Source organism: Eretmochelys imbricata, chromosome 7 (genome assembly GCF_965152235.1).
Source record: "Eretmochelys imbricata isolate rEreImb1 chromosome 7, rEreImb1.hap1, whole genome shotgun sequence".
Taxonomy (NCBI): Eukaryota; Metazoa; Chordata; order Testudines; family Cheloniidae; genus Eretmochelys; species Eretmochelys imbricata.
This window is the reverse complement of record NC_135578.1, coordinates 112547379-112569105: the sequence shown is the minus strand read 5'-3', so window position 1 is coordinate 112569105 and position 21727 is coordinate 112547379. Positions and strand designations below refer to the sequence as shown.

Below are 21727 nucleotides of genomic sequence, written 5' to 3'. Positions count from 1 at the left end.
CAAAAACATTTTAGCTTACCGTTTCTTCTGAACTCTGCTATCTTTCCATCCCAAAATTGCGTACTTCCAGAACAAAACTGTTGGCAAAAGACATGTTTTTAAGACTGAGGTCTGGATGTGTAGAATGCTATGTAGTGAGCAAGTGCTGCAAGTACTGAATTGCCCTCATCTGCCTTGAAATCACCAGTACCAGGGCTGATCACACCTTGCAGGATCGAATCCATACTGTAGTTTATAAACAACAATGGACTGTAAGAATAATTTAGTTTATTCTGTACCCTCATTTCCAGGGTTTAATATCTTGGCCATTTCATTTTGTTGATAAATGTGGCATAACAATAGTAGGTTTCTATATGTTTTTTATTTAAATATTTTATTGGATTTTAAATGTGGACACACACACAAAAAATCAATTAATACTATTATATAACTATGAAAAAGAAGATATTGGACTAGATTCATACGTCTATCAAAACTGCTTTGCTGCTGCTCTAGTAGCCTTAAACCCAGCCTGACCTAGCCTTCCAGTGCACGGGAATTTTCTGGTGGTATAAGTCCTTGTAGTACCTTTTGTACCACCCTTACTCTTGACTTCTCATGTAAGGGACGTGGTTGAGGGATCTCTCTGGCTAATCCCCAGATACAAGAAAGCCCATTATAGTCTGTTTGTAGCTGTAGATAATATAGATCAGCCTTCAGTCTGGAGAATATAGGGCAGAGAATGAAGAATATGGTGGTACACATAAATGGAGTATATACTGCAGAGAGTAGTCTTCTGCATTCCATCCTGGCTCCACTACAGAGGGGATTTCAGCCACAATACCTGGTTTATCATCTTCTCTCCGACGTATTTGCACCTTTTTCCATGCTACCCCGTCCTTACCATGCCCTCCCTAAACCTGTTCTGCTAGCCACCTCTCACCTTATTCAGGTACCTCCTAAAAACTAACTTTTGCTGTCTGACCTATGAAAAATTAGGGGAGGGAGTGGGGAAAAATAAAAGGAACATGACCATTAAGATGTGTACGTGCCTCTTTGAGCTGGGTAAGCATGTGATCTTATTATTGTTACCCTTGTTCTTATACTACTTTTCCTGCTTTTTTGATGTTTATAACCCTATTTGTAAGTATTTAAAGTTGCTACCACCACCAAACTAATACTGGTTACTGGGGAAGAGCTGTTTGGACGCGTCTTTCCCCCCAAAATACTTCCCAAAACCTTGCACCCCACTTCCTGGACCAGGTTTGATAAAAAGCCTCACCAATTTGCCTAGGTGACTACAGACCCAGACCCTTGGATCTTAAGAACAATGAACAATCCTCCCAACACTTGCACCCCCCCTTTCCTGGGAAATGTTGGATAAAAAGCCTCACCAATTTGCATAGGTGACCACAGACCCAAACCCTTGGATCTGAGAACAATGAAAAAGCATTCAGTTTTCTTACAAGAAGACTTTTAATAAAAATAGAAGTAAATAGAAATAAAGAAATCCCCCCTGTAAAATCAGGATGGTAGATACCTTACAGGGTAATTAGATTCAAATAATAGAGAACCCCTCTAGGCATCTAGCACATTTTGGACACTGAAAAATAATGATAAAAGCAGTATAATGTATTGAAAAATATGTTGGCCATAAAATATTAAGTTGTTAGGCCAAAAATTATTTAAAAGGTGAAGCTAATTTTAGGTTGGCGAAACACACTTTTGTGTGTTTCATGCTCTATCTGCAAAATTTATTCATTATAAATAACAAAACAAATGCAACCCACACTTAGTTAAAAAATATGGAGGCTAAAAGTGGAAGCAGTTTGAAAGGTATGGCTTTGCTTATGGATGTGCTGACTTACTCTCTTTTATTAGCATCACAGAAAAAAAATTAGGTACTGCAGGTAGTCATTACTGTCTTCTTTTATGGTATTTTTACAAAAAAGGGTTTTTGAAGGGCAAGATTCTGTATTTAGGTTCAACTCCCACCTCCCAGCATCTTTCCGCACAATAATTCTTATCTTTGTTTAATTATGTCTCTAATTTTTTAGTCGATTGACATGATATCAAAGCAGTGAGACATACTGTCACATAAGGGATTCACAATGATGTAAAAATGATGGTAAAAACATCAGTGCACCCCTAGGGAGACTGTGTTATGCAATTAGAAAGAAAGAATGTTAGCTCAGAGCAATGTTAATGTGAAGTTTAATGGCAAAACAGTTTCATTATGTATTTATGCAGAGCACAGTAATGTAATTCATTGTACAGGTCTGATCAAGCAACCTCTTTGACTACTTACGTGGATAAGGGTTTGTAGGATCGGGCCCTAGGATTGGAGGTAATGTAGAGGAAATTCCTTACTGGCGGTCTTATCCGCTCCCACAAAAGACCCTGGTGCTGCTCCTGTTCTGAGTTGAGGGTATAAAAAATGGAGCTGCCACACCTACCCTTCTATTTCTTCTTACTATTTGTGCTCAGTGGTCAGAACATTCTGTCAGTTGTTCCTCTGAACTTCCAGTTAGTATTTTTTGCTAGTTTATGTTCTTCGAATGGGCCTTTCTTTCTCTTTCTCTCTTTCTTTCTCATTAGTAAATCAGGTTTCAGAGTGGTAGCCATGTTAGTTTGTATCAGCAAAAAGAACAAGGAGTACTTGTGGCACCTTAGAGACTAAAATTTATTTGGGCATAAGCTTTTGTGGGCTAAAACCCACTTCATCGGATGCATGCTTTTTCCACTGCATGCATCCGATGAAGGGGGTTTTAGCCCACCAAAGCTTATGCCCAAATAAATTGTAGTCTCTAAGGTGCCACAAGTACTCCTCATTCTTTTTATTAGTAAATCAGTGGACTCTGGGCTGTGCCAGCTACTGGGGGAACCTGTGCCTATATCTCCCAGCTACAAACCTTGTTCTGGGAGTTGTAAACTGGTGTCTGTGAGTGACCCTCACTCTTGTTGCCTGAACTGCTTGAGTGTGGGTCAGCTCAAGGACAGATGTCTATTTTGCTCAGGCTCCAAGACAAAAAGGGCAAGATGCTAAGAGTAGAACACGTCAGGTACATCGTTGTGGAGGTCACCCTTTACCCTGCATTGCTACTGCCTCGATCTGTTAGAGGGATTCCTATCTGTCTAGGAATGCTCCTCCAGCCCTACCAGAAGGCAGAGAAAGGAGGAGATACACTGCACCAGGGCATTCCTCAAAGAGACCTAAATTCTCAGAGCTCTTTTGGCCTCCAAAGCTAAAGCAAGATATGGTTTCTGCATCATCAGAATCCTCAGTGCAGGACTCTTTGGCCTCGGATTCTAGCCATGCCAGTTCCAAAGGTACAGCTCAGCCCTTTGGCTTGCTGCTCTGTGATACCACTCCATAATTGTTCGATCAGGGCAGAGCCATTGACTCTGTTTCACAAGCCAGGACTGTTGAGGGCTGCTGCTTTTCCTAGAGAAGGCACTAGAGTGGTCACCCTTGATCACAGCAGAACAAAGGCCTGTCTTGATACCACAGGCCGACAGAGCTGAGAAAGATCTCATGAGCCTGTTGGTACTGCCCTCACCAGCTGCTCAGACTGATAGTGTCTTGCTGGAGCTGCCTCATGAAGTGCATGTGTTGCCTTCAGTGTTTGGGTCTGCTATGGTACCAGCATCTTCAGGTCTGGTACAGCATCCATTGATTATGAAGCCAGCTCAGAGACCAGCAATAACTGCTGTGCCTCAGTGCATGGTGCTGATAGCCAGGAAGCCTTTGATGTGACTGTTATCATAGAATCATAGAACTGGAAGGGACCTCGAGACGTCATCTAGTCCAGTCCCCTGCACTCAAAGAAGGACTAAGTATTATCTAGACCATCCCTGACAGGTGTTTGTCCAACCCGCTCCTAAAAATCTCCAATGATGGAGATTCCACAACCTCCCAAGGCAATTTATTCCAGTGCTTAACCACTTTGACAGTTAGGAATTTTTTCCTAATGTCCAACCTAAACCGCCCTTGCTGCAATTTAAGCCCATTGCTTCTAGTCCTATCCTCAGAGGTTAAGAAGAACAAATTTTCTCCCTCCTTCTTGTAACAACCTTTTATGTACTTGAAAACTGTTATCATGTCCCCTCTGAGTCTTCTCTTCTCCAGACTAAACAAACCCAATTTTTTCAATCTTCTCTCAAAAAGGTATTTTTTCTAGACCTGTAATCATTTTTGTTGCTCTTCTCTGCACTTTCTCCAATTTATCCACATCTTTCCTGAAATGTGGCACCCACAACTGGACACAGTTTCCCAGATGAGGCCTAATCAGCGCGGAGTAGAGAGGAAGAATTACTTCTCGTGTCTTGCTTAGAATACTACTGATAATATATCCCAGAATGATGATTGCTTTTTTTGCAATAGCATTACACTGTTGCCTCATATTTAGCTTGTGATTCACTATGATCCCCAGATTCCTTTCTGCAGTACTCCTTCCTAGGCAGTCATTTCCAATTTTGTATGTGTACACCTGATTGTTCCTTCCTAAGTGGAGTACTTTGCATTTGTCCTTATTGAATTTCATCCTATCTACTTCAGACCATGTCTCCAGTTTGTCCAGATCATTTGAATTTTAATCCTATCCTCCAAAGCACTTGCAACACTCTCCAGCTTGGTATTGTCTGCAAACTTTATAAGTGTACTCTCTATGCTATTATCTAAATCATTGGTACTCTCACTCCCAATCTCCAATAATGCTATCTCTGATACCTTGCATTCCTGGTCTGGGGAGTACTCCTTCTCCCCTCCTATGTCTCCCAGTACAGGAATCCAGGGCATCCTCTAGGGATCATTGTTGCTCTCATAGGAGTTGTCTTGACAAGAGAAGATTGAGAGACTGAAGGGCTGAGTCTAAGCACACTTGGCCTCTGTTACCGTGCCAACCCCATCACTGTCTCTACTGGATACCATGAGGGATGCCTCTGGATTCTAGATTATCATCTCCACTGCACTACAGAAACTAGTCCCAGAGGAGGGAATACTGCCACCCGAAACTGATAGACCATTGGATGTCGGTACCAGCCAATTGCTACACTACTGAAATATATCCCCACGGGCAAAGTTTTCTTGTTACAGTACTGGTAGGCTGCTTGACTCCAATATCAGCCTTCACTGAGGGGCCAAGGTTCAGGATTGTCCGTTGTTGGCTTCAGACAGGCCTTATGCAACTGCATTTCTCAACCAGCCCCAAGAGGGTTGTACCTGCCCCCTTTGAATATGTCCTCTTCCTAAACAGATGAGGCCCTGATACTGAAATCATCTTCTCTGGTACTGAATGATTTTAAGGCCTACCAGGCACTCCTGAGAAGGATGGCTATATAAATACAGCTTGTGAAAGAAAATCCTCACAAGATCAGACATTTTACACCCGGCTAGGTCATAGAAAGTTTCTCTTCTTATAAATGAAGCAGCTACGCAGCCTGTAAGTCTATTAAACTTTATAGCAAGCTCCAACATCTTTCATGCCAATGAAAAAGCTCACAGAGCACAAGTCCCAGATTCCCTCTCAGGTGTATGAGCAGTTTTATCAACATGCCACACCATCCTCTCGAGTGGTGGCAGCAGAAAATAAAATAAACTTCCAAGACAGAGCAAAAGTGCCTCGTAAGGATAAGGATGCAAAAAAAAGTTGGACCTCTTTGGCTGAAAAATATATTCAGCAGAGGGATTAAAATGGTGCAAAGAAAGCTATCAGGCTCTGTCGATCTGTTGTGAATATTCATATTGGGATGCCATCTTGAAATTCCTTAATAAAACTTCCTGAGGACTTCAAGGCTCAGTGTCAGTCTCTCCTGGAGGAAGGTTATACAGTCACAAGGTCTGCTCTACATGCTTCTTTGGTTGCAGTGGACTCAGCTGCCAGAATCATGGTAATAGCCGTAACCATGCACCATATACATGGCTCCAGGCTTTGCGAATTCTTGCCAAAGTCTAACAAACCACTGAAGATCTCCCCTTCAAGGGCTGTGATTTATTTTCCTTGAAATGGATAAGGCACTGCATACATTTAAAAGGGCAGTGTTGAAATCCCTGGGTCTCTCTAGATCAGCTGGGAAGAGAACAAAGTTTCACCCCCCAACCACATCCACTGCTTCCTCATCCAGGCAGTTGCATGCCTCTTAACAGCCTATTTGACTTCTTCCTCAAGGACAGTATGTAAACTATACCAGATCTTACAAGCTTCCCCTCAGTCCCCACGAGACCACGCTATCACGTTTTCTAAGTGTGTGGCAGTCCATCACCTCCAACAATTGGGTGCTAAGCTTGGTGGAATTGGGATATACCCTCCAATTCCTGTCTTTACCACCTTCCCTGTCCCTTTTCAGGGACTCTTCTCTCAAATCAGTTTTGAGGCAAGAAGAGTGGAATCTACATTCTCGGGAAACACCGAAGTACCCCTCTGAATCAGTACTTCCTAATACCCAGAGCAAAAGGGGATCTCAGGCTTATTCTGGACCTTTGGTACCTAATAAATAAATCAAGAAGTTTTGGTTCTGCATGTTTTCCCTAGCAACTATTACCCCTTCATTAGATCCAGGAGATTGGTATGCTGCCGTAGACTCAAAGGACGCATATTTCCATGCATAAAGCCATTCACCCTGGCCACAGGAAATTTCTCATGTTCATAGCAAGAGGGGACCAGTTTACAGTTATACCCTTTGGCCTATCATTTTCATTGAGGGTTTTCATGAAATGCATGGCAGTGGTGGCTCCATGCCTCCACCACTGGATGCCCAGGTGTACCCGTACCAGGGTGATTCGCTTCTGTGGAGCTGCTCCCTTCATGGGGTGGAGAAATACATTAATGAAACACACTAGCTGCTTAATACATAGGTTTGGAATTAACAGATAGAAATTGACCATAGCACCCCTCCAGAGAATAGAATTTATCGGTGCAGTTCTGGATTCAATCCTAGGCAGGTCCTTTCTCCCGCCAGTAAGACTCCTAGCCATCCAAGACTTCTGTGTGCCCCTCAGACATCAGTGAGAAATTGCCTCAAGCTCCTGGAGCGTATGGTGGCATGCAATTACATGAACCCAAATGCCAGACTTCATCTCAGAGGGATACAGTCATGATTCAGGTCGGTGTACTCCTTCAGATACATCACCTGGATGGACTGGTATGCATCCCTGGCAAAATCTTATCCTCACTGGATTGGTGGATGAGCCACAACAACGTCTGCAGGAGACTTCTTCTCCCTGCCTTTTCTTTCCATGACTTTAGTAATAGATGCTTCAGTTATGGGGTGGGGAGACCATCTGGGAGTTTGGCAAGCTCAAAGCTTGTGGTCCAATCAAGAGATGGGACTGCACATAACATTCTAGAGCTACGGGCAAACTCCATAGAGGGTCACCAGTTCCTACCCATTTACACAACAGAGCTGTCCAAATACTTGCCAATAACACCACATCAGTGTTGTGCATTAATAAGCAGGGGGGAAAGTCACATCAAAGAGCCTCTGCCAGGAGGCAGTCAGGCTGCGGAACTTCTGCATATAAAATTCCTTGTCACTTGTAGCATCACACCTGTGGGGGTTCACAATGTCATAGTAGACAGATTAAGCAGATCCTTCACCTGCATCATGAGTGGTCCCCAAACACACTTATTCTAAGATCAGTGGTTCAAATAGGAGGAATCCTAACTGTGGACTTAGTCACAACCCATCAGAACTGCTCCCAGTTCTGTCTGAGAGCAGGCCACAGCCCAGGGTCTATCTCAGGGGTGTTTCTTTTCCCTTGGGGCAAGGACCTGCTTGACTCCTATCCCCTTTTCCCAATACCACTTATTTCCAAGGCCATCCTCAAGGTGAAGCAGGACCAAGACAAAATGATACTCATTGTGGCACTCTGGGCATGACAACTGTGGTATTCAGACCTCTGCAAGCTGTCAGTCAAGGAACCTCTTCCCCAGCCTCCAGTCAAGAACCTGATATCGCATGATCACAGTTGGGTGTTACACCCAAACCATCAACTTCATGGCCTGGTTCCTCAGTGGCTAGACCCTGAGGAGGCACTTTGTTCTGAAATGTCCCACTTAATAGTAGGAACCTATCCACAATGGCTATTCGCTTTAGTAAGCAGAAGCAATTTTCTATCTGGGCAATTAAACATGGACTGTCCGTGGCCTATGCAGACTATGCTTCAAAAAACTTGGACTATTTGTGACACCTGAAAGAGTCAGGTTTGACTGTCAGCTCCATCAGGGTGCACCTGGCTGCAATTTCAGTGTTTCACTTCCATATCATGGGGAGGACTGTTTTTCTCTAAACCAGTGACTACAGGTTCTCAAAAGACCTAGATGGGATGATTCCACCCATTAGCGACCCTGCGGCACATGGGGATTTGAATTTAGTTGTCAGTACTTATGGGGTTCATTAGCTTCCTGTTTGGGGTTACACTTTTCAGCAAAGGTAGCTTTTTGGTAACCATCACATCACGAGGAGAGTAGGAGAACTGCATGTCCTAGTAACAGAACCTCCATACGCTGTTTGTTTTCTTAGGCCACATCCTACGTTTTTTCCCAAAGGAGAGTCTGATTTTCATCTCAACCAGTCATCTTTACAAAGAAGATTTACCAGTTTTCTTTACAAAGCTACATTTCCATAAAGACAAACAAAAGCTCCACCCTTTGGATGTTTGCCAAGCCGTGGCTTTTTATCTAGACAGAACCAAAGCCATTTTGGCTCTCTTCCCAACTGTTAGTTTCCCATACATAATTAATGAGGAGACATACTGCAACAGCATAATGGCTCTCCAAGTGGATCACCAGCTGCACTGTCATGTTACAACACCCGTATGGAAAAGTCTGTGCATTCAGCCAGAGCTCACTCAGCATCCACAGCCTTTCTGGGTAATGCCCTAGTAATGTAGTTCACAGTCCATGCCTTTGCTATTGTAGGGAAAACAGTTTTGCAGTCCCTTTTCCAATGAGACTCCTAGCCTCACCTTCCTGAAAACTACTTTGGAGTCACCTAGTCTAATGGAAATATTCAATCACTAAAAGAAAAAAGAGTGGTCACTCCTCTTTTGTAACTGTTGTTCTTTGAGCTATATTGTATATGTCTAGAGCCCTGTGCGGATACAGAAATGTGGATCCGCATCTGCCAAGATCAACCCATGATCCAACCAGCGATCTGCTAGCTGTCTTTTACCTGTATCTGCATCCGCACCTGCAGCAGCAGGCGGTCTCACAAGGGCTAGCAACGGGGGATGCGGGGGTGACTTGCAGGGAAGAGGCAGTGCGAGGGCGGGAACTGGGGGTAAGGGGCAGCACAGGGAGATTCAGAGGAGAAGGGGTGCACGGCAGGGTGTGGGGGGAAGGGGCATTGCATCACGTGCTGCTTCCAGGGGCTCACGAGCGACGGCACACGGCAGCAGCAGTGCATGTTGCATCACAGTGGGGTGAAGGGGTGGGGTGACAGGGCCCCGCCGCTCCAATTCCCATGGCAGGGGCAGGCCTGGGACTGGGAGCGCAGCCAGTGCTGCTGGGCCGGGCTATGGTAGAGAGGCTGGTGCTGTCCGAGGAGCCCAAGATGCTGGACAGGCAGCAGCACAGCGAGTGGGTGCTGGACAGCCCTGACTCCGACCTGCTGCCTGCCCCGAGCATGCTGCGCCCCCCCATGCGGGGCTCTACACATGTCCATTACATGACACACCCTCCATCCCCAATACTTTGGAGTCTTTCATCTAAGAGTCTGGTGTGAAGGAATTGAAAGGTGGGCATGGCAGCTTCGCCCTTTGTACCTTTTGCTTGCACCATGAGCGACACCATGGTGCAGGCGTGGCTGCCTCTGTGGGAGCTGATAGTTAGGTCCCTGGCACCAGTGCATGAAATGCGCACACACCTAGCAGAATGGATATATGCAACATATCTGAAAGGAGAATAACTGTTCTTTCTCTAGCCAAAAAATTACGTGTGCACATGCTAATAGAAATGTTGGGTTAAAAGTTAATCTTTTTTTAGGCAAGCATATTTCCTGAGTAATTCATAGCTGATCTAATTTTTTAGATAAGTCAGTTGGTAAAATAAGAAAATGTATGTTATGATTTTGATTTTTTAAATTGAATTAGAAACAGTTATTATGATATGAGCAAATTTATTATCTCAGAAATGATCAGCATATTTTATATTATATTCACTGGGTACCCTACTTAACTTTACTGGTTTTCTTGTGTTTTATGTAGGAACCCTAGCTATAACTGTTATCTATTATAAAAGCGATAGGCTTTTAAAATATTATAATGTATTATTTTATTCTTATATTTTCTAGGACTATTTTGAAAGAGAGTGGTTTTGCAAAGTATCTTCATTCAGCTGTCTTAATAAGTGGAGCTCTGCTGATTTTTGGCGGAAACACCCATAATGATACTTCTCTGAGTAATGGTGCAAAGTGCTTTTCGGCTGACTTTCTGGCATATGACATAGGTAGGTACTGCACATAAAATTTAATTATCGGGTGATGTTTAAGAATCACAGCCTTGATTTATGAAGCATGTAAGAATTGATTCATAAAAGGTCTATGTATCTCTTACATTTGAATTATGAAAGTTTATAAGCTATTTTTTGTTAGGATGTGAGACAAAGCAGGTTTTTTTGTTTTTTCATTATTACTTTGTGTAGTTTCTTAGATGTGGGATGCAAGCCAAAAAAATTATGTAAAACTGGACCAAAAGTGTCTTTGTATTTCTCAATGCTTAAAATACCCTCTCCTGCAAAATATAGAACACCACCATCTAGTACTTTCTCTTCATGTTAAGATCTCCGTGTCCAGGTTCAAAATCTTCCCTTGAAGTACTCCCTCGCTTCACCGGGAGTTAGCACACAAACCCTATTTTCAAATACATCACAACAATCTGTGAATTTCATTTGTATTAAAACCTTTACTTAACTAGAGAAACTAATAATTGTAACATTCAAGGTACTGCTGATTTATTTGTGATGTTAAAACTATAAAATAATAGACACATTAGAATAATTCAGATTTTGCTTAAAATACTCTTTGAAAGTGGCATGGAAAGTTTTGGGATTGATGCAGTCATGTTAAGTAACTCAGACCATGGTAGCATTACTACTGTATCTAAAAAAAATTGAGGTTATCTATTGTATTTCTGTGACAATATCAGAGTTTGGAAATTTTTCTTTAAGTTTTTCCTGTGTAGACTTTTTTTTAACAAAAGTTAATTTTAATAGGAATAATATTAATAGCCTCTTTGTGGACAAACTTGTATCATGAGTAGAAAAATCAAATTGCCAAAAAAATAAATTGTCTTTTCAAGAAATGTTATATAAAACAAGGGGCTAATATTGAGTAGTGCTGAACAGGCTCAGTTGCTCCATTTTCCCAAGGGAATTGTGGGGACTCAGTATCTCACAGGAGGTATTCAGCAGCACATTTAGATTGAGCCACTAGATGTAACATATGAAATACTTATGCCCTTATTGTGAATCTGATTCTATGTTGTATTCTCTAATTCTGCTGCTGCTGCTCTTTGCTGATTTTTCCCACTGTGTTGCAGTAGCTTGAGGGGCTGCTGTCATTTTCATAAGCACCAGGGCTACATCAAAGATACAGTAGCTGATCGGTGTAGTACAGCAGCTTCCCAGCCACACCTCATTTTCTTCATCCACACACCTCCTTCCTCCTGCTATACCAGCAGTAGGGAGGGTGAGTGGTACAAGAGCACCCTGTGTTGAGAGTATGCAACCAGGGGATCACTATTTACATTAGGATGGGCTAACACTAACTCAAGCCATTTAAACTGCTTGAGGGCCAGGATATGCATAGCATAAATCAGCATGGTAAATTTGCCACAAATATTCATCGGGGATGGTGTAGGTATACTTCGTCCTGTCTCGGCACAAGGGGCTGGACCAGATGACCTCTGGAGTCTCTGAATTTCAGTGATTTTTATGATCACACCAGAGGTTCTGATCTAATACGTTCATTTTCTGTTCAAAACTAAATGGAATTGTGCTCGTGGTAGCTGTGTTGGTTCTCATTGTGTAATAAGGCATTTATAAAACCCACCACTTACAGCTCTGAAGTTGCTGCAAATAGTTAAAACAATTGCAAAAGTAAAATAGAAACCAATGGTTTAAAACACTAAATACAGATGTTAGTATTTAAAATATTGCTGAAAGTCAACTTTTTTTACTTTTTTTTCTGAATTACTCTAGTAAATACACTGAGCCTACTGCTGTGAATCATGAAACGTTTATAAAAGAGAACCCCTGAAGTCTGGGATTCACTGTTATGGCATAAAGTTTCCCATAAATCATCATTAAGGAATACACCTTTCCTTCCATTTGGGCATTGAGGAAAGCTCTGAGTTTTGGAAGAAAATTTTAAATATGGGTAGAACAGCCTGTTAAGTTTTCTTCCTCTTATGATTATTTCAACAATGGATTAATCAAAAGCCTGAATGCTTATTGGTATTCACTGTTTAGTGAATGGTTCTCACAGTGAGATTTCTGAATCTAAAAGGGAAAATAAAAAGAAATTGCCTAAAGAGAATATTGTGTTCATTTGTCCTGGACTGGCTTGTGACTCCACTGGAAAAGACTGGCTGTGTTGGGACTCCTCAGGAAACAAGCAGCCTATCAAGTTAAGGAAATAGTTGATCATTTTGAAGAATCTCCATGAAAAGCAAGTCTTCTGCAGGAGAACACAGTGTTATGGATAGAGATAAAGAGAAGTGAGTGGATACTGAAATACCTCAGAAGAGAACCATTTCCAGTTTTTGTTCAGACATATGATTTAATTCCCTTCTGTTGCTATTAACAATCACTTTCATTATTCTGCCTCCTACAGACATTGTCAACTTGCTATTGTGAAATATTGCCATTTACAGTAAACTTAGATGAACAGCTTCTTGTGCAACCAAAACAGCTACTAGAGACTGAGGATTGTGTGAGGAATTCGTGGGTAACTATACTCAAAGGCTGTGTCTATACTAGAGACCTTACAGTGGCACAGCTGCAAATGATGCAGCTGCGCTGCTGTAAGATCGCTCAAATAGCCACTCTATGCTGACACCAGAGAGCTCTCCCGTCGACATAATTAAACCACCTTAAATGAGCGGCAGTAGTTATGTTGGCAGGAGCTTCTCCCACCGACATAGCCCTGTGCACACTACCACTTACGCTGCAAAACTTATGTTGCTCAGGGGGACGTTTTTTCACATTTCTGAGTGACATAAATTTTGCCAACATAAGTGGTAGTGTAGCCATGTATAATCTCAGTAAAATGTCAGTCTCTAATTCACAAGGTTTCAATTTATAGTTGAATATCTCAGGGTGTAGCAGAATGTGCTGCTGCTGGTACCATTGATGGAGGTTCTCCTATTGATCTCAAATGAACCAACGGTTTCTGACCTTCAAAAACATTTCTTCATATGGATTGCAGGTGTTTGTATTGGGCAGATGTATAAGCATAAAACCTTATTTTCACTGAGTGTGTCTTTGACATTATGATGGTTTTATTCAGGTTAAAGAGCATGTATTAATCCATTGGCACTGGTGGTTGGTATTCACCAGATTTGTATGTTTCTGCTCCCATGTTCTGGTAGTATAAATGATGAAAGATTGCTTTTGCATAATAAATCCCATACCTGGAATTGCTAGACTGATAGAGATGTGCTTCCTTTCCATGTGCTTGAATTAGCCTGCATTTTGTCCATTAGGGAACTTGTAGCAAACCAAGGCATTAAGATTCTGATCTCTATCCTGAATCACCTCATTTCTGGCTTTCAGAAGGCAGTGATAATCTTTGTTTTATGATAAGTGACCTGCTTGTTATGGGTAATCTGCCAAGAACTTGCCAAATAGCATGTGTAAAAAAGACAAACATGCATTTTTCAAGTGGTTATATATAAATTGGCCTGCTGATGTCAAAGGTTTGGCAGGGTTGGCGCAGTGGATATATTTAGGTCAATTGTTAAATTTCCTGTTTCAATTATCCCTACAATAAAAACAGAAGAATAAATGTGTGTGTCTATATTAAACACTGTAACACTTTTCAGATAGTGCTTAGATGTTCAAAACTCAGTGAGTAACAGGAATAAAAGACAAATCAAATAGCGCCTTGATTCTTCAGGAGAAGCATGGAACCACATCAAATTCCACATTAAAAGATTCACAATGTGCAGCATGTACATTGTCCCATGAAGGGGCACTCCTATTGCTCAGTAGATATACAGCACAATGTGCATACTACCATTCTTTTTATAAAGATGAAAATTAAAATGTCATCGTCACAAATAATCTAAAGAAAAAAAGTCACTTAAGAGGTTAAGGAAGATTGGCTTGATATTTGGAAGTAAAATTAAGGACTGCTCAATTGTATTTTGATTAGATTTTTTTTCTTACAAGAAAACTGAATGTGAAAATTTAATTTTCTGAGGTAGGTAAATTAGGAGGGGATATGAAGGGTGTCTTGCAGTAGTAAGGTATGTTGCAAAATGTCTATAACAGCAGCATGAGAGAGCTCACAAATAGAGCTTACAAAATGTCTGCATTTTCTGCCGAATTTAACACTCATGATCTTTGTTCTCAGGTTGGTGATATCTAAAGTTTTTCCAGGAGATATAGGCTGCATCACAAATGAAGAGGGAGGAAGGATAAGATTTTGTATTACCATGACTGCTAATATATCTGGCTAATCAGTGGATGATTATTAGCACTTTTCTAGAGGGTGCCCTTCATTGGCCATCCCCTTCATTGGTGCTTTGGCTGGGAGGGCTGGGGGGAAGGGGAGGAGGAATGCACTACATAGTAGTCAGGTAGTTTTAAAACATAATAATTTAAAGTTTTAAAAATATATCAGGGCAAATCAGTTATTACCATGGTCCACTTGATCATACCACCTCATTTCCAGTAACTTCCTACAGGGTCTGATATCTGTAAAGATTTAATACATAGGGCTGAGACTGGGCATGAGAAATGAGATATAATCTATTGCTAGAAATATTATGTATCTAGAGAGCTCAGAGAGAGTTACTGTGAGATAATCAGAGGTAGATGTCTGAGCCTTCCCCAGCTAAGTTGTTATAGTAACTCAGAGCCCTCCCCATCTAGTGTCCCATCACCGGCCGTTTGGAACTTTTGCTACTGGCAGTTGCCTGTGGGTTACCTGCCACCGTAGGTAGTACCATCATACCACCCCTTCCATAAATTTATCAAGCTAAGTCTTGAAGCCAGTTCAATTTTTTGCCCCCACTGCTCCCCTTGGAAGGCTGTTCCAGAGCTTTGTTGATGGCCAATTTATAACCATCAACAAGAGCTCACAATTTCTGTACAAAACTCTTCTTCCTGATGCACCCTCCTCACCCAGAGACTTAAATACACAGCAGTAGTCTCAGCAAGGCACAAGTCGCAAGTTATGCTTCTATATCTATGCATGGACAACATCCCAATCAGTGCCCTGTACAGAGAAACAGACCAATTTGTGACTGGATGGTTGATGGAAAGGATTCATACCCACCAATTCTTGAAAATCAAGATGAGCTTTTGAAGCTAACACAAAAAATTTCTCAGGCAGGGGTCAAAACGAACAAGTTCCTGGCCATAATTTTACCATCATAGTAAATATTTGCAAGATCCAATACTTCATTGCATCAGTCATTTCCTGGCAATGGTCATGCAGCCAATTATCTCAATGGCTAGAATTGCTCGTGTCATGCATAGGCTTATCCTCCCCACATCCATGCACACTTCTTTGATTCACTGCTCACTCCTTTCCCATTAGTGATGAATGAGGAGAGAAGCTGTGCAAACAGAATGAGAAATTCCTTATCTGATAATTTTCTTTGTGTTAGCAGCTTCTCTCCTCATTCAGCCCACCCTGGTAGTCTTCTAAATGACCAGAATACAAATTGAAAATTTTCTCTCAAGGAAGACTTAAACATATAATTCTCTTGAGGTTAATTAATGCATTATATCAAGTTGTCCTAATGCAAATAATTTATTGCTGGAGTGTTTCTACAGCTTTGGAAGAACTCTTCTGTTGGCTTGAACATAAGGGTGGGGCTTAGTCCTGGAGACTCTGTTAACAATATTAAGCTGCCGCCAAATTCTAAAGGTGGGGGGCATTAACCCATCAGTTACAAATGAGAAGAGAAGCTGCTAACAGAAAATTATTGGGTAAGAAATTTTTCATTCCTTCTACTGAAGCTGTTCAAAATAGTTGAAAAGAAAGAAAAGGATTGACAGGGAAAAGGATGACATGAACAAAGTTGAAGGAAAAAAAGTGGGGGCGGGGGGAAGGGAAGCAGAAAGGAGATAATTCATTGGAGCGCAATAAAATGGGCCTTAGTGAGACTGATAGAGACCAAATTGTTTGGGTCCCAGTTTTGTTACACTTTAAGAATTATGTGGGTTAAGAAAGTTTGCATTTAGCTGGCCTTGTATGTACTTATATCATGGTGTAAAACACACTGTACAAAGATGAGATTACAGCTGTTTCATATATTATGTGTATCACTTAACCATAGTGTGACAAGGTGTGTGAGGTGATATCTTCCACTGGACCAACTGTTGTTTGTGTGAGACGGAAGCTTTTGAGTTTACACAGAGCTTTTATTTAATCATAGTGTTGCATTCTGTTATTATCCACAATAATTTGATGAACTGTTCTAAAGTCAAATACTGTAATAGTGTATGAAGATGGCAACTATACCAAAACGTCTGAATAAGATATTTGGAGCTGAACCCCTTTGAGATCCACGTGAAGGAAAAGCATTTGAAAAGGAAGCTGTATGTCACTTTAGGTTAATATCACTGGAGTGGGCATTGATTTGGCTTGTAGATCTATACTATACAGGTGAAATATAGAACAGTAAAAGCAGAAGATGAGAAGAAAATGTAGGTATTTGAAATATACTGTTGCTGACATTGATACATTCCTGGAAAAAAGCAATCTAGAGTGGATATTAAAATTGTGGCGGTGGGATTGGTTGTTAAAAAAATAAAATTACAGGAACATTTGAACATTCACTGTCTGAAGTATAAGCCTTCTGCAGAATGATTTAAGGGTGCCAAATATGGAGCTGAATGGAAGGCGAATGAAGATTGTGAGTAATATTACAAACGTGGATTTTCTTTGAAGGGTAGACTATCATTTTTTTTAAAGGGAGAAATTCATATATTCCTTTATCAAGTGATATTTAATAATCCTATTGTGCAAACTTTATCTTCATATTTATTTAAAATAAACAACAAATATGTGCTCTTTGCCCAAGTCTCTGGGTACATTTATGCCAGTTAAAAGTCCAGTCATAGTTCAAGCATTAGACCGTCTCAAAAAGGCTGTAAAAAGGGCAATACCTAAATTTACAATAACCATCTAAAAAAAAATATAAACTAAGAGGCAACATCCCCAGTCAAAAATCAGAGCTTTCCTTAAAACCATTCCTACCAACCAATCTTATGAAGAGACATGAATAAATAGATGATATTTTCAACAGTCCTTGAGAACTAATAAACACAAACTCTGTTACAGCAGTGGGAAGGAGTTCTAGATAGGAATTCATTGAGAATACTCAATATTCAAATATAAGTATTATTAGCAAGAGTTCATCAGCTGACCTGAACTGTTCTAGTAGTGCATGGGGAGAAGGGAGGGAGATGGTCTCTTAAATAGCTTGAACCCAAACTACATGTGGCTTTATGCATTTGCTTCCTGAAGTGAACAGTAAGCCAATAGCGAGCACCCAGGTGTGATGTGCTTTCTCCTGCCAACCCTATTAGGCAGCTGAGCCTATGCAGCTAAGCCATTTCATTTTGCACCAAATCTAATTTTTTTAAATATACCCCATATGTTGTACCTCAGAATTTCTCCTTGCTGTCTGATTGATATTTCATATCTTTTACTTTGCATTTGATTGTACCTATTATTATTATTAGGGAAGCCTAATAACTTGAGGACAAGATACATTTCAGTTCAACATATAATGGCTTACGCTTTTATTTGCCGCATTACAATAAAGCATGTAGACCAAATAATGCACTTGATTATCCACAGTGGCTATATTTTATTGTCCCATACAATTGATGATCAACAGTGTCAGGACCAGAATGTGGGCAGTCTTATCTAGTGGTTAAAGCCAGGGACAGGAGCAGGGAGCCAGAGTCACAGGACAGAGCTGGAGTCAGAAGTCAGTAACTGGAGCCAATGGTCAGAGTCAAGGTCACAAGTGAGGAAGGGAGCAGGGCTTGATTGGAGTAGGGCAGGAAGAAGGCTGAATACAAGGCAGGAGCAAGGGGCATATCACAATCACAGCTGTGGGCATAAATGTTGAGTAGCCAGGGAACTGCTGCTTAGCTTAAATGCAGACCTGTTGGCTTCTTTCAGCCTTTTGGCTTCTTTCAGCCAATCAGGCCATTCTGCTATAAACCAGCTGGGCTCATTAACCTGCCTGAAGGCTGAACTGACTAGCGCTATGTTAGATGAGGGGACTCAATCCCATTGTTCCTGACAAATAGCACTAGTACTGTTTTTTTTTTTTAATTGTCATGCTACATTATTTCTGTTTAAGATAATTACAGCAGTTAGCACAGTATCTTTGTTTTCTTACAAATCACATTTGCCATGCATTATTAAACTGATAAAATAAAAAAGAAATAGATGTAGTAATTTTATCCCTGTATTTTGAAAATTGTGTAAAGATTAATTAGATACAAACTTAATCTTCTATACCATTCATTTGGCCAAATTAAATACACAATCTTACAGCGCACATCAGACATAAACATATTTTGTTCAGGAAACTACAGCAAACACTGAATCTTTGCTTTACTAAAATTTTCTTAGTTGTGAAATGAATAAAGCTCTAAAATATTTATTTATTTTCCTCAGCTGCATCATATGGTTTTGTGCAGTGCTTTCAAGACAAAAAGTGCTATATTATGAGCATCATGTTTTTACCATTCCCCATGCAAATGGTGTAGTATTGTTTTGCTGCAAGTTCCATCTGCTAAATGGGTGTTGTCTAGAAATAAACTGAACTCTGGAGATAGAACCTTTACTGTTTTGTCACATTCTGGCCTATAGGATATTGTTGATTATATCTCTTATGTGTGGCATAGTTATATATTGTTTGTTCTGGCTTTTTGTTACTCACAAAGGCTATTTATTATTTCCTGTATTCCTCTGCAATGATAATTGTTAAAGACCGAATTTTCAGAAAGTTTAGATACTTATTGCACATGCACATATTTGTGAAGGCTGAAGGTTCAGGAATCTGGAGATTTTATGCACATAATGCAATGCCCTAATTTTCATATTTTAATATTCATTACCTTGTTTACATACATGGCAGTAAAAATCCTGATCATCAGAACAGAAGAAAGACAAGGCTGCAGCATGGAATGAGTTTTAAAAACATTGGAACTGCTATGGTATTAACTGGTGCTGGTATCTTACCTGGATTGGTGTACAGGTAACTCTGGGAGCTCCTTGAAGCTCTGCCCCTAGTTACTCATTGTCCTTGAGGTAGTGGGCTGTGGTTAAGTTGTTAATTCAGGTGATCTCTGTGTGTGTGCACCAGTCAACATTTAACCTGTTGTCACTGCCAAAGGTCGATATGGCTTTTTCCCTGGTGGCCAGAGAATCTTTGTGTATCACTGGAGGAGATTTTTACCTGATTGAGTGGCCACCTCACTATATAGGCCCATCACAGGCAGGGAAGTCCAGGTAGGCATCATCTCAGCCCCTTCCTTGAAAATAAACAAACAAATATGAATTGTTACCTGACACCCTCCACCTGCTTTCACAAGGAATGCTAACATGGGTGGACAGTATTGGAATCCTAATAACTGCATGGTATAAGGGCGTCTCCCTGGAAAGAAAAAAAAATAAAGTGGAATTAAAATCTGTTTCATGCAGGTATATTGGTTTTTTGGTCTTTGGGATCAGACAAATCAGTTCCCAGATATCGTAAATGATGTAATAGGTAACTTTATGGGAAGCTGAGAGTCATCAGATAAGTCAATTTATAATCTTAACTTCTGCCAGACGCTATGGAAAATAATACAGTTCACATGTCAAATTGAAGCACTACATGAAGTACAATAGGAGAAAATACTTCTTTGCAAGTGGTAGCTAGAACAAGTGCAAGGTCAGTAACTGTCCTCTGTTGCCTCAGATCGATCTACAGTTCTCCCACCCAATCCTATATGTAGTTAAACTCCTGACTGATGCCAGGATATCTCGGTTTTGGAGCAAAAGGGGATACATGGAGCAGTGCAAGAGTTGCAGGAACAGCTTTGTCTTATTGCCAGTCTCTGCAACCCAATGGCAAGGCCAAAGCATGAATGAAATAATCCATCATCTACTTCAAATTGGAGCACTGCAGCTCCCTATCCTATGTCTAATCTTAAAGTATCAAGGACAAGCAGAATAGAGCCCTGACTGAAAAATCTAAATGAGTTCCTTTTGTCATTTTGATCATTACCATTTGATCTTACATGTGCTCTCAGGCTCTCTCTCCAGGATCATGGTAACAAAAATAGCAGATTTAGGGAAGAAAGAAATTGACTTACCTCTTCCCAGACAAAATTTTGATCAGGGTTCTGAATGGAGAAAGCTGAAGCAAATACATAGTGATACGGTTCCAGGAATATCTTGGATTCAGGACAAAAACACACACGCTACTAGGATTGTCAGTCATAGGGCTGAGGGATAAGTATGATCAGGTACAAGGTCTCATCTCAAAAGAATGCTAACAGAAGATGGTCATAATGGTAAACAAATGGTGCCATGTAAACAAAAAAACAATTGTTATTGGAGCCTTTTGTGAAATTTCATCTCATACAGAGGCATGTTTCAATGTTAGTGTTGATATGATAACCGTCCAGTAATTCCAGGTATCCCCTCTGCATTTCACCCTATCTCATCCATTGGCAGGACTCTAGCTCCAGTTATATATTCTCCACTTCCAGTTGTGAATGCAAAGAATCAGATTTTTTGAAGGGATCCTTCCAGTTTAGTTCAGGGAATGGGTAGCAGAAAAAGAGAGCACAAAATCCACCAGCTGGAACACAGTGATTCACTGAGGTCTCAGGGCACTGCACCTTCCACAGGTAGGATGTTTTCTGGTCACAGCGGTCAATATGTCTGATTGGGTTTTCATAATACCAGGAAAATAACCATGAGCTCTATTCCATGAAGAAAAATATCCGTCCAGGGTAGAGCAAATTTTCTATATCTCTTTGCACTGACCACCAAGGAGAAGAATGACTTACATGGGAGAAGTCTGATTAGCTGCGTGGCTTCTAAACCCAGAAATATCTCACTCATCATTAATCAGTTTGGAGGGCTGGTGATTGAACTCTTTGCATCTAAGGCCTTGTCTACACAACAGGGAAAAGTTGATCTAAGCTATGCAATTTGAGTTATGTGAATAGTGTAACTCAAGTAGACCTAGCTTAGATCTACATACTGCGGGATCCACACTACACAATGTTGACGGGAGAGCAATCTGTAGTTGATTTAGTGGGTCTTCACTAGTCCCGCTTAATTGACTGCCGATGCATCGATCTCTGCACGTCGATCCCCCGGTAAGTGTAGACAAACCCTAAGATGCCTTGCAACCACCCTGTATTAGGACCTAGGATCTGAGGTGGTGAATAACACTTTGCAAAACTTAAGCAAAGTTCCTGCTATATGTCTTTCCACCTTTTCCACTGCTCCCCAGGACAGTGCAGAAGATAGGAATGAGGGAGTGGCAGTG

The 21727-nt window shown here is 40.9% G+C and overlaps 1 protein-coding gene across 1 annotated transcript in view; it reads left to right on the top strand.

Annotated features, from left to right (window-relative positions):
- The window catches only part of ATRNL1 (attractin like 1), a 1064110-nt gene that overhangs the window by 185001 nt on the left and 857382 nt on the right, over positions 1 to 21727 (top strand). Inside the window, exon 10 of the mRNA XM_077821844.1 lies at positions 10270 to 10424. Coding sequence (XP_077677970.1) covers positions 10270 to 10424 — 155 coding nt within the window. The remainder of the gene's footprint in view (positions 1 to 10269; positions 10425 to 21727) is intronic.